The 13,182-nt window shown below is 35.9% G+C and overlaps 2 protein-coding genes across 3 annotated transcripts in view; one reads left to right on the top strand and one right to left on the bottom strand.

Annotated features, from left to right (window-relative positions):
* Positions 1 to 11,665, top strand: part of LOC127852238 (U4/U6 small nuclear ribonucleoprotein Prp3-like) — a 35,277-nt gene extending 23,612 nt beyond the window's left edge. For both annotated transcript variants that reach the window (XM_052386129.1, XM_052386128.1), the window contains exons 14-20: positions 2,659 to 2,802; positions 4,239 to 4,338; positions 8,089 to 8,202; positions 9,103 to 9,221; positions 9,847 to 9,930; positions 10,673 to 10,728; positions 10,872 to 11,665. In XM_052386129.1, coding sequence (XP_052242089.1) covers positions 2,659 to 2,802; positions 4,239 to 4,338; positions 8,089 to 8,202; positions 9,103 to 9,221; positions 9,847 to 9,930; positions 10,673 to 10,728; positions 10,872 to 11,027 — 773 coding nt within the window. In that variant the 3' untranslated portion in view covers positions 11,028 to 11,665. The remainder of the gene's footprint in view (positions 1 to 2,658; positions 2,803 to 4,238; positions 4,339 to 8,088; positions 8,203 to 9,102; positions 9,222 to 9,846; positions 9,931 to 10,672; positions 10,729 to 10,871) is intronic.
* LOC127852243 (limbic system-associated membrane protein-like) overlaps positions 1 to 13,182 on the bottom strand; it is a 471,770-nt gene that overhangs the window by 244,366 nt on the left and 214,222 nt on the right. The window lies entirely within an intron of this gene.

Genomic DNA, 13,182 nt, shown 5'->3' with positions numbered 1-13,182 from the left:
GCTTTCATAACAATAGTCCGTTCTGAGCCCAACACAGAGGTGAATGTAATGTAACCGTCGTGCAAGAGATTGGTTAAATTCAAGCCTCCCGGGGACAATGCATAATATCAGTGACCCGGATGTTTGCATTTTAAACATGGCGAGTTCTTTCAAACGGCGTGGTACAGAATCAGACGTCGATTAACACTCCAAAGAGTTGCTAAAACAAACTCTCGAAAGTACAAAGAAAACTATAGAGAATACTGGCCATGCCTCGGTCCGTCCTAAAAAGGAAAAACGTTCACTGTTCAACATGTAACGTTGATTATTCGTGCGCTCATGGAAGAAAAAAAAGGACAGCAATCGACACATTGACTCGCAGAGCTACATTAATTGGAAGATCAAATCTTCAAATAAAGACATTTCCTCTATGATGCAAGGATCTAGCTTGGAGTAAGACTTGAAAACCACCAATGCGGAGGTTATTATGTGCGAGTTAATTTCAGAGAACAACTTGTCTCTATCAACGCAGAAGACCTTGAATAAAACGCTGAAAGTTATGTTTCCCGATTTGGAAATCGCTCAAAGAAGGTTATAATTTAAAGAAAAACATGCATAAAGTTTATTTATGAGGTACAGCTCTTTTTACAATTGGTAATAAGCTATATGAAACAAACTACAGCTTCAATCTCTATCATCTATGTGCATGTCGTACCCAGTCTTTTTTGGTACCAATTAATTTAGTATCTTAATGGCTTTCAAAAAATGGTGTCAAAACGTATGTAGTGGTAATGGGTTGAACTTGTTTCCAATCAGAGAAAGCTGATACATGTTAAAGGAATTGTCAATTTGATCTCATCAACTCATCATTTGAGACAGTTCTTCAACAATTATAAAAGATTATTACTATCACTGAGATAGGGCAATCCTCTGACAACCCTGGGACTAACAAACTAAACACAGGTCTACTTGGCATCCAATGCTCAGCATAACAGAGACACCCTCAAAAGACTGAAAGGGGCATACTACAGATCATTGAAAGAATTGTGCATTTTGATGTTATGTTAAGGCCATTGACACATGTTAAAGGAATTGTCAATTTTATCTCATCAACTCATCATTTGAGACAGTTCTTCAACAATTATAAAAGATAACTACTATCACTGAGATAGGGCAATCCTCTGACAATCCTGGGACTAACATACTAAACACAGGTCTACTTGGCATCCAATGCTCAGCATAACAGAGACACACTCAAAAGACTGAAAGGGGCATACTACAGATCATTGAAAGAATGTGCATTTTGATGTTATGTTAAGGCCAGTGGTATCATGATCATATATATCATATATAATGAACATGTATTTGTGCTAATTAACTCATTCCCTGAAGAATTAGTAATGGGTTAATCAGACCCCAGGTTCTTTAATTTGTATTCAGTTTTTTGTTCATTTTAAAGTTGAGTGAAACATTGTATCATGTATGTAAAAGTTAGTTATTTTTTAAAGATGTGTAATTTGTTGTTACAAGTGCAGTGAGCACAATGTAAAACCTTTTGTTAAAGTGTTGTTTAGAAGGGCAGTGTGCACATCCACTAAATAATAACGGTATAACGTGATAAACAGATTAAATTAATAGAAAGTAAATCCATCTAATGCTGTATGTACCGTTTAATTGATATGTGACCCAGTCATGCTGTTTTAATGCTCTAAATGATTGAACAAGTTAAAACTACTGACAACAGCCCAAAACTACTGAGAGATGCCCTCCAAACTACTGAGAAGCAATCGGTACTAGGGTAAACAGATCTGAAAATGGTGTGCATGATAACTCAAGAATGCTTAGGCCTAGGACCATGAAACTTCATATGTACATTGATCATGACTGGCAGATGACCCCTATTGATTTTCAGGTCACTAGTTCAAAGGTCAAGGTCACAGTGATTTGAAATAGTAAAATGGTTTCCGGATGATAACTCAAGAATGCTTAGGCCTAGGATCATGAAACTTCATAGGTACATTGATCATGACTGGCAGATGACCCCTATTGATTTTCAGGTCACTAGGTCAAAGGTCAAGGTCACAGTGACTCGAAACAGTAAAATGGTTTCTGGATGATGACTCAAGAATGCTTACGCCTAGGATCATGAAACTTCATAGGCACATTGATCATGACTGGCAGATGACCCCTATTGATTTTCAGGTCACTAGGTCAAAGGTCAAGGTCACAGTGACTCGAAATAGTAAAATGGTTTCCGGATGATAACTCAAGAATGCTTACACCTAGGATCATGAAACTTCATAGGTACATTGATCATGACTTGCAGATGACCCCAATTAATTTTCAGGTCACTAGGTCAAAGGTCAAGGTCTTAGTGACAAAAAAAACTTATTCACACAATGGCTGCCACTACAACTGACAGCCCATATGGGGGGCATGCATGTTTTACAAACAGCCCTTGTTCAAACTTGTATTACTGTTTGGAAATAATTCAAGAATGACAAGTATAAAATAATTTTTCCATAGTGGTTATACTTATTTTTTTATGAGGATTTTTCTGGTGAAAGTGTTTGGGAGGGAGTATTCATTAGTACTGCGGCAAGCTCGAGTCAGAGATGGCTTTATACCAGGAATAAACATCTTTTAATTTTGCTTTATCAATTTGATGTTTCATTTCAGCGGAGCCAGAGAAAGAGCCAATCATGCCAGTTTTCCTCACAGCTGCAGAGCGCAAGAAACTGCGGAGACAGAACCGCCAAGAGGCCCAGAAAGAGATACAGGAGAAAATACGGCTGGGGTTGGCGCCTCCACTGGAACCCAAAGGTATCTGATGCAGGGGACGTGGTTGAGGCAGTATTTTAAAGCATTTATTGATTTATCATCATAATTGTATGATAAGGTGATTTAGTAATCATTGTCCAATGAGCACTAAACACATCAAATGATAGGGTGATTTACACTGTAACTCCAATATAACGCGGATGACGGGGTCCAAGCCACGCAACAGCGTTATAAACGGACAGCGTTATAAGTTTTGAGCTTATTTATTTAAGGGGGTTATAAAAACAGGTAAAGTATAGCCTATAATATAGGTCCTTTGTTTTGTCATGCAGTGTTGTCATCCGCAAATTCATGCATATAAACCGAATCGAACGATAACAGTATACATACCGCTTTTCTAATGTGCACATTTTTAATTTATCCGATAATCCAATATTATTACAACATCACTTACAAAAATATTGTTAAACATTTATGACAAGAAATATGTTTACGAATTTCGTAAACAAAGTCATATGCCTACGCCATTTTTCAGAAAAATTAGTACAGTGCATTATGGGTCACAGCTTTCATTGGACGAGCGAATTTAAATTTAGATTGAATGCAATACGATACATGTACAAAGAAATATTTTATTGAGTCATACGCAGCATGTAAAAAACGTGCTTTCTGTGAACTTTCTGATAACGGGCACAAATTTAAGTGCATCTCTGTTAACCATTACACTGCGTTAGCATGTAAATCAAACGCAGGATTTTTTAATTTCTTTTTCGTAAATGTACTGAAACATTAAACACACACAAGATATTTTTATTTATCAAGCATGTGTAGCATATAATAAACGATAACACACTTACACAGGCATAGTTTATACAATAAAATACAATACACGATAAATACAAAACATAAACAGGTAATCGTTTTAAATAACTTTAATTTGATAATTATTCCGCTTGCACTTGCCTTATTGAAATTAGCGCACTGAACCGCTCTGATAGGAAATACATGTAATAAACACGGACTCGCGAGTTTTCACACCTTTATTGACATTACACAACAGATTAACACCAGTTAGCTGTCGAGTGTCGTTTAACCTCTAATCGATTAAAATCAGTTAAACGGGCGGATAAAGCAATCAAGCTGTGATCGCTGGCTTCTTTGAATTTTCTGAAAATACATGAAGTTGCATAACAAGGATTTGAATCAGAAATGGAAGGTTGGAGAAAAAACGGAATCCAAGGACCAACCGCGTTATATTGGACACAGCGTTATAACGGACCGCACTATATTGGAGTTACAGTGTATCATTATTGAACAATTAATACTTAACACATTAAATGATTGGGTGATTGACTAATCATTATACAATCAACATATCAATTGATAGGGCGATTGACTTATCATTTTCAAATGACTGTGTTTTGCACTTAACATATCACCTATTTACATATGACATGTTATCTCCATACATGTTGCAGTGCGGATGGCAAACTTGATGCGAGTTCTGGGCTCTGAAGCTGTTCAGGACCCCACCAAGGTAGAGGCACATGTCAGGGCACAGATGGCAAAACGACAGAAGTAAGGAACAGTAGTCATGTTTTACTTTCTAAGTTGTAATTATTATGAACCCCGTAGGGTGGCATATAGCAGTTGAACTGTCCGTAAGTATGTCAGTCAGTCTGTCTGTCTGTCCGAAAAAAACTTTAACATTGGCCATAACTTTTTCACTATTGAAGATAGCAACTTGATATTTGGCATGCATGTGTATCTCATGAAGCTGCACATTTTGAGTGGTGGAAGTTTAAGGTCAAGGTCATCCTTCAAGGTTAAAGGTCAAAAAAAAAAAAAAAAAATTCAAAGCGGCGGTATTATAATGCTGCACATTTTGAGGGGTGGAAGTTCAAGGTCAAGGTCATCCTTCAAGGTAAAAGAAAAAAAAATCAAAGCGGCGTTATCATGAAGCTGTACATTTTGAGTGGTGGAAGGTCAAGGTCATCCTTTAAGGTCAAGGTCATCCTTCAAGGTCAAAGGTCAAAAAAAAATAATTTCAAAGCGGCATTCTCATGAAGCTGCACATTTTGAGTGGTGGAAGTTCAAGGTCAAGGTCATCCTTCAAGGTCAAAGGTCAAAAAAAAAAAAAAAAAATCTTCAAAGCGGCGCAAAAGGGGGCATTGTGTTTCTGACGAACACATCTCTTGTTCTCCCAGAAAAGGGATACATATAGTAGCTGCTTTATCCAGTCCAGTCTTAATTGTAATTTTAATGGATTTTAATTTGAATTTGTTTGAAACAAATTTCCCCTAAGATTTTTTCTGTCCTAGTCTATGTCTGTCCATCCTACTGTCAATCACACTGTGTTTCGGAAGAAATCCTAGACAGTAATGATTTAAATTTAGTGAAACTTGATATGAAGTGTCCTAATCGGGTGGACATATATTGTTAGATCGATGTTGGTCGTTTTATTTTTCGGGAAGTTATTGAGCTTTGATTAATAATATATCATTTTCTAATGGATTATTTGTTTGCCAGCAAAATCTGAAACCTATTTTCAGGCTTTCTTTCTGTTCCATAATTTTTTAGGAGTTACTCCCCTTTGAATAAGGGCTTAAGATCTCAGACACTAATGATTCAAAGTCAATAAATCTTTATATGCAGTATCTGAAGTTAATGAAACTTGATCTGCAGCATCCCTGTTGCATGGACATACAATTGCCAGTCCAATTATTTTTCAGGAAGCTGTTGCCTAAGACTTATATTGACTCTTATTTTCTTAATAACTTTGTTTTGCAGGAAAACTAATATCCTGAAAGGGTCCTACTTTATAAGCATTTTTTCGAAACATTTTTCTGCAAAACAAATAATTTAAATTTGGGATACTTAACAAACAGTGATTTTCAAATAATTATTTGTTTCCACTTGGTTTCATGGATACTCATGATCCAAATTTGAAAGGATATGCAGCAAATGCTTCACATGAACAAATTTCAAATCATTATGTGCTCCAATGGTCAATGTAATTGTTCCGATATATTAATATTTTTTAATACTTCCTTATGCTAAATTTCTTGTTCCTATGCTTTCAATTAAACCATACATTCACAAAGTGCATCATCAGGAAGCAGCTATCAGTCTCGCTGATTATCTTTTAGCTTACCTGATTGCTCAGGTGAGCTTTTGGGATCGGTCTTTGTCCGTCGTACGTCCGTCCATCCGTCCGTCGTCTGTCCGTCCACATTTGGTTGTAAACACTCTAGAGGCCACATTTCTTGTGCGATCTTCATGAAACTTGCTCAGAAGATTTGTCTCAATGATATCTTAATCAAGTTCGAAACTGGGTCATGCTGGGTCAAAAACTAGGTCATTAGGTCAAAAAAAAAAAACATCTTGTAAACACTGTAGAAGTCACATTGCATGCCCAATCTTCATGTAACTTTGTCAAAATGTTTGTCTTAATGATATGTTGGTTGAGTTTAAAAGTGGTTTCGGTCCGTTGAAAAACATGGCCACCCGTGGGCGGGGCAGTTTTCCTTATTTGGCTATAGAGTAACCTTGTAAACACTCTAGAAGCCACAATTTTTTGCCCAACCATCATGAAACTTGGTCAACACATTGGTTTTATTGATATCTCGGACGAGTTCGAAAATGGTCCAGATTGGTGAAAAAACATGGCCACCAAGAGGCGGGGCAGTTTTCGCTATATGTGTATAGTGAAAACATGTCAACACTCTAGAAGTCACATTTTTGGTCCAATCTTCATGAAATTTGGTCAGAACATTTGTTTACTAGATACGTGAGTTAAGTTCGTAAAAAGGTTTTGGTCCATTGAAAAACATGGCTGCCAGGGGGACAGGGCAGTTTTCCTTATATTTATATTGTAAAAAAGGTTTGTGAACAGTCAAGAAGTCACATCTTTTGCCCAATTATCATGAAACTTGGTCAAAACATTGGTTTTATTGATATCTCGGACAAGATCGAAAATGGTCCAGATCGGTGAAAAAACATGGCCACCAGTGGGTGGGGCAGTTTGCTCTATAAATATATAGTGAAAACATGTGAACTCTCTAGAAGTCACATTTTTTGCCCAATTTTCATGAAATTTTGTCAGAACATTTGTTTTCTAGACACGAGAGTTGAGTTTGAAAATGGTTCCAGTTTGTTGAAAAACATGTCTGACAGGGGGGGGGTGGGCGCATTTTTCGTATACATTTATATATATAGTAAAAAAGCTTGTGAACACTCTAGAAGTTACATTTTTTGCCCAATCATCATGAAAAGATTGGTTTTATTTATATCTCAGATGACTATGAAAATGGTCCAGATTGGTGAAAAAACATGGCCGCCAGGGGGTCGGTGGGGCAGTTTTCCTTATATGACTATAGAAAAACCTTGTAAACGCTCTAGAAGTCATACTTTTTGCTTTATTATCGTGAATCTTAGTCAATACATTGGTTTTATTGATATCTCAGATAAGTTGGAAAATGGCTCAGATCGGTGAAAAAAAAACACTTTTTAGCTAACCTGATTGCTCAGGTGAGGTTTTAGGGTTGGTCTTTGTCAGCCGTCTGTCTGTCCATCCACATTTGGTTGGTAAACACTCTAGCATTCACATTTCTCAAGCATTCTTTATCAAAGTTGCTTAGAAGCTATATTGCCACAAGATCTCAGTCAAGTTTGATAATTAGCAAAATCGAATAATAAATGACAAAATTATTGCCCTTTGATTGTCAAAATCTTCATTATATTTTACAAAATCCCTGAAAACACTAAAAAGGTCACAATTGTGTTTCATATTTTATGAATCTTGGTCATAATATTTATTTTTGTAAGCAACGTTTGATGTTTGGTCATGAGGGCTCAAAATATTGGTCACCAGGTCAAATCTTACAAAAGCCTCATAAACACTCCATACGCCAGAGTTTGAGCTCAATAATGATGAAACTTTACCAGGATGTTTGTCTGGACAATATCTAGGTCAGGTTTGGAGTTTGGTAAAGATTGAATGAACCGACTCCTCTCAGGTGAGCGAACTAGGGCCATCTTGGCCCTCTTGTTAACCTTTAAACTGTCTTTAACTGTTTTTTAACTTAAAAGAGGGAAGTTAGTGCTTTTTAATTTTTGCATGAATCATAATTTTTGTATACTGTTCCAATAAATTTATAAGGTGATTTTATGTGACAAACTAAAATAAAAGAACCAAATATGTCTAGACAAACAGTGCGGAGAGCAGACATTCTAAACATGTGTTCACTTAAAAAAAAACAAAAAAAAAACAACATGGTTTCCTGAACAAATAAGTTCTGTTCACAAACGTTTATCTGTTTTACGCAGAGCTCATGAGGAGGCAAATGCAGCAAGAAAACTCACAAAGGAACAGAGGCGAGAGAAAAAAATTAACAAAATCAAAGAAGACACATCCCTTGGGGTACATGTATCAGTCTACAGGTTTGAACATTTCAACATATACATTTTCATATTCCAGTGTCCTTTGTGTTTCTTTTGAACTTCTCTTTTGTTCACAGAAATTGGGTGTGATATCATAATATCATTTTGCCAATTTGTCATAATTTTATCTTGCATAGAATAATAACTGCAAGTTGCATATTGTGAAAACAAAATTATATTGTTTGGTAAACTTAATGATATTGCTTTGGAAACATGATCAAGTTCATACATTCATGGAATGTAACATTTGACCAAGTAAGCATACACACTTATACTATTACAGTTACCGGATAGTAAAGAAAACTTATAGAGCAGTATTTTGTGAACACTATGTGGTTTTGATGTCCATCACTTAAACATTGGTCTTGTATTTGGTCTTTACTGGGCCTGCTTGGTCCATTGGTTTAGGGCTGGACTACAAATCCAAGGAATGTTGGCTTGTTTGCTGGATGGTCATGTCACGTAACATGTGTCGGGATTTGTATTGGGCAATTTTCCCATGCCTCTGATTCAAGTCTGGTCATTGTGATTTACTGGCATTAGCATGCACAGTTATCAGTAGAAAGTAGTGAAATCAAATATGCCAGCAAGAGATATATGGGTTGAAAGTCGGCCTTGCAATCTCTGAAATAATGTTGAAAAACGAAGAACAATCCATCTGCCAGTCTGCACAGGCTAATATAGGATGACACTTTCTGGCTAGAATGGAGTTTTGTTAAGAGAATTCTTTAGAGGAACAATTCCGTAAAAGGAAGAAGTGTGGTTTCTGATTAGCCTATACTGACTGCACAGGCAAATCTGGAATGACACTTAACGCACATGCATTAACCTCCGTTTTTAGCCTTAAGCATGACTGAAATAGATCAATACATAAATCAAATGTGCGATTGTTTATTCAAGAGTGAATGATCTGAGCAATCCAGCCAAGAAGTTTAAGGTGGAGACAAATGCCAACCAGCTCTACATGACTGGGGTGGTCGTTTTGTTCAAGGACTGTAATATAGTGGTCGTCGAAGGAGGTATCAATGCTACAGTGCTTTTAATATAAAACTTAATACATGTAGTTGTGTTGATAAAGAATAAATTGTAGGTTTTTGAAGTGCTGAAAAGTTACTTTCAGAACTGCATATAATTTATTGGTAGAACTAAAAATGAAGAAACATTAAAAAGACAATAACTAAAACAATTGCCAATGCATTTACTTAACAATATTGTGATTTTTCACCTCTCAAAAGTAAATGTTAATATCTAAAAACTTATAAAGTGTCTTTCATTAGCTGATTTTTTCATGACAACCTTCATGTTTCCAAATATTTCTTTTGCAGTAGCGAAGTGTGACTTATTTATAAATCAGCCAGTTTCTAGCAAGACCGGGCGTAATATATTTACATAAAGTATCATTGTACATTAGCTTCTATGCAGTCTGAACTTTTTTTAGCCAAGGCTTGATTTTTTTTTCACAAGAGATTTCCTGTAAACAAAATATTCCATAAAAGCAGAAAGCGTACAAGATTAGCAAGTGCAGACTGCACAGGCTAATCAGAGACTGCACAGGCTAATCAGAGACGATACTTTAAGCACAAACATTTAGCCCTGACTTCCCCAGAGCATGGCACATATCTATTTCTATTTAACGTACTAAAGGTCCCAAGCAGCAGCGAAAGTTTAGAAGATTAATGCTGACTAGAATAAAATGGGCGGAGGATAAGCAGAAGAAAAAGAAAGAAGGTGAGTGGACATCTAATCACTGTTAAAGCTCATTAAGATTTTCCCAAAACGGACCATACGCAGATAAATAATTATTAAACAAACTTTTTTATATGATAATAATGTAGAACTTAAAAAAATTATTATCAGAACTTTCTGGTTGATTTCTTAGTTACATGTATATCATACATATGATTGTGTTATGGTTCTCTCCAAAAAATGTATTTGTTGTTCTTAAGACAAGAGTATTTTATTACACAATTTTTAGTTATGAGAGTTTAACAACCTCTTGTTTTATAACAGTAACTTCACTGATTGTGTACATCATAGCAAATGATTTGTTGTCAGCAATTAAAATCAAACTAGGGATGCAATAGGTTAATACAAAAATGACTGGTTATCTTATTATGGAAACCCGTTAATATTTTAAAGTGTGCTTCCAACTCAGTTGTATTTGAGCCATAACTTTGCCAAATATAGATTGATTTTAAAATAACTTTGCACAAATGCAAACCATTTTAACTTTTTAACGTTACCACCATGAGGAGAGAGTCCTGTGTATCACCACAAAGGTCACGGTCACACTCAGAGATGAAAGGCCGAATTCAGTAGGAACAGCTTGTTTTGACATAAGTGCAGTTTTGATACAAACTTGAAATGTGGGGGAATCCGTTCCCTATGGACACGTGTCTTGTTGTTAGAAGATTAGAATGAACATAAAGTGATGTAATGTGGTAATTGTATAGAAGCTTATCATTTTTAGATGATGAAGTGGAGGAAGGGCCAGCAACCAGTAACAAATGTGTTCTAGTGTGGGAGGTAAGGCTATAGATAAATTTTACTAGTCAAAAAAAAAATTTTGATTGAGAAGAATTGTGTTGACTTCTGATGTAATATTTTTATTCTCAGCATTTTTTAACTATCTAAAAAAAAATGTCATAGAAATAAATTGTCTATTCCAGGGTACAACGCAGCAGCGTGCCTTTGGAGAGATGAAATTCAAGGTATGCCCAACAGAGGCCTTTGCTCGGGAACAGTTCCGCAAACACAACGTTGAGTCGTACTGGGACCTCTCGTTTAGTGGGGCAGTCCTGGAAACAGCCGGAGAGGAGCTGTGAAAGTGGGGAGGATGATGTAGAGACTTGTTGACGGAGAAATGTTATAAATGGAATCAAGGGTTTTAAAAGTATTGTTGATGCTTAATTAACAATATTTTACCGTTGACCTTTATTGATGGTTTCTTGGAAATTATGGGCTCTTCAACACATGTATGTTTTATATCCTGGTGACTCAAGGGCCATGGCAGATATAATTCAAACTTGCATTTATGCATGTTTCTTTAGTTGACAGACCCATTTTTATGTGACAGTATGTTACTATTGTATTGCACAAGATTGAAGTAAGTACAGAGAACAAAGTGTACTTGTTTATTTATGGAGAAAAAAAGCCAACACATTTTAAGTTTTAAACTCTTGCCAGGAATACGTTTTCTGGTTTGATTGTTATTGATTGATGTCTTTGAAGTACATAAAAGATAGACTTCAGTAAGATATACATGTATGTAGCAAGTATTCCACAAACATGTGATGTCCATTATTTTGCTGTTTAAAAACAAGCGGAAAATAAATGATCCATTAATGGGGACATTGCTTTCAAAGTGTAAAACTGAATGCTGAATTCCAAACACCAGATATGTGTGAGGAAGTATAAACTATTCTTGCCTTACCTGAAAACTGGAAAAGTATTTATTACGGAACTTTTCTGTTTTGTTTTTAAGACCTCCTTAATATCCTCAAAAACCATTCTCCTAACAAGGTTATTTTAAAGTGAACGTTACCCCCGAGTTAAACTCTGCAATAATTTAGAAAATCTTTTTGTATTATGATAAAGCGTCAACACAAATGACCAGGCATCTGCATGACTAGGAAAGAATCGTGTGTGATCATACAGAGAACGGACTGTTTTGAACATGCGTGGAACAACCGCGTCTCCTCGAAGCGCCGTCACAATTTGTCTAAATGTTAGAACAATCGTAACTCGACCTGTTTTATTCTTATATTCATCATTGACGCATTCACTGTCGTTTGTGTTATAATTCATGAAAGATGTTATGCCAGATATCTTATATCAATGTAGTACTTTAAACTCTTAACGTCCTTTGCAGCCTATATTACTTAAAAACACTCGTATATTGTAGGTTAAACTTCCCTTTTATATGGTTCAGTAAAAATCGTTTTTATTTCACAAATCTTAACTGTATGGACCACGAAAATGCGATGATATGCTCATGCTGTCTGTACTGAAAATGCGATGATATGCTCATGCTGTCTGTACTGAAAATGCGATGTTATCCTCATGCTGTCTGTACTGAAAATGCAATGGTATGCTCATGCTGTCTGAACTGAAAATAGCATGGCTGTCTTTGCTACACTTTTGTTGTTAAATCAAAACGAACACATATTTATAAGAAAAGTTATTTATTGATGGATACATTGTCGCCATATGAAAATGATAAAAGAGAAGTACCAAGTCACTAAGAACCGACTGACCAGGAACAATCCGAGAAGGTCAACGCTGAAAACCTATGCTCGTTTTCCAAGTGTTGAAGCGCGAAGCACAAAACTACGTCATACAACGTGCGCATTTAAAAATCACTTAACAAAAGAAAACCGGTTAGATTGAGCTATAATCGCAACCAATAAAATGCCAGAAATCCGTGCGTAAATCTGACCAAATCTTGCATTACTGTAAAACAGTCACGTTTCATAAAAAACAAGACTTGCCAAGCAATAAAAGTCCCCTACCGGCTCCACCATTGTCAGAAATTCCACCATAGTCAATATTTTTTTTATTTGTTGCCATAGCAACCAGAATTTTTGACGTAGGAACAAAATGAAATGACGTGCATAATGTCCATATTGCCATCTATCCATGTTCCAAGTTTAATGAAAAAATATTACGAACTTTCAAAGTTATCGCAGGATCCAGAAAAACACCATTTTCAGCAGTATTTCTAGTCTATTTGTTGCCATAGCAACCATAATTTTAGACGTAGGAACAAAATGAAATGACGTGGATAATGTCCATATTGCCATCCATGTTCCAAGTTTCATGAAAAAATATTAAGAACTTTAAAAGTTATCGCAGGATCCAGAAAACCACCATTTTCAGCATTATTTGTAGTCTATTTGTTGCCATAGCAACCACAATTTTTGACGTAGGAACAAAATTAAATGACGTGCATAATGTCCATATTGCCATCTATCCATGTTT

The sequence above is a fragment of the Dreissena polymorpha genome, chromosome 12, assembly GCF_020536995.1.
Source record: "Dreissena polymorpha isolate Duluth1 chromosome 12, UMN_Dpol_1.0, whole genome shotgun sequence".
NCBI lineage: Eukaryota > Metazoa > Mollusca > Bivalvia > Myida > Dreissenidae > Dreissena > Dreissena polymorpha.
This window is presented reverse-complemented; position numbering and strand designations above follow the sequence as displayed.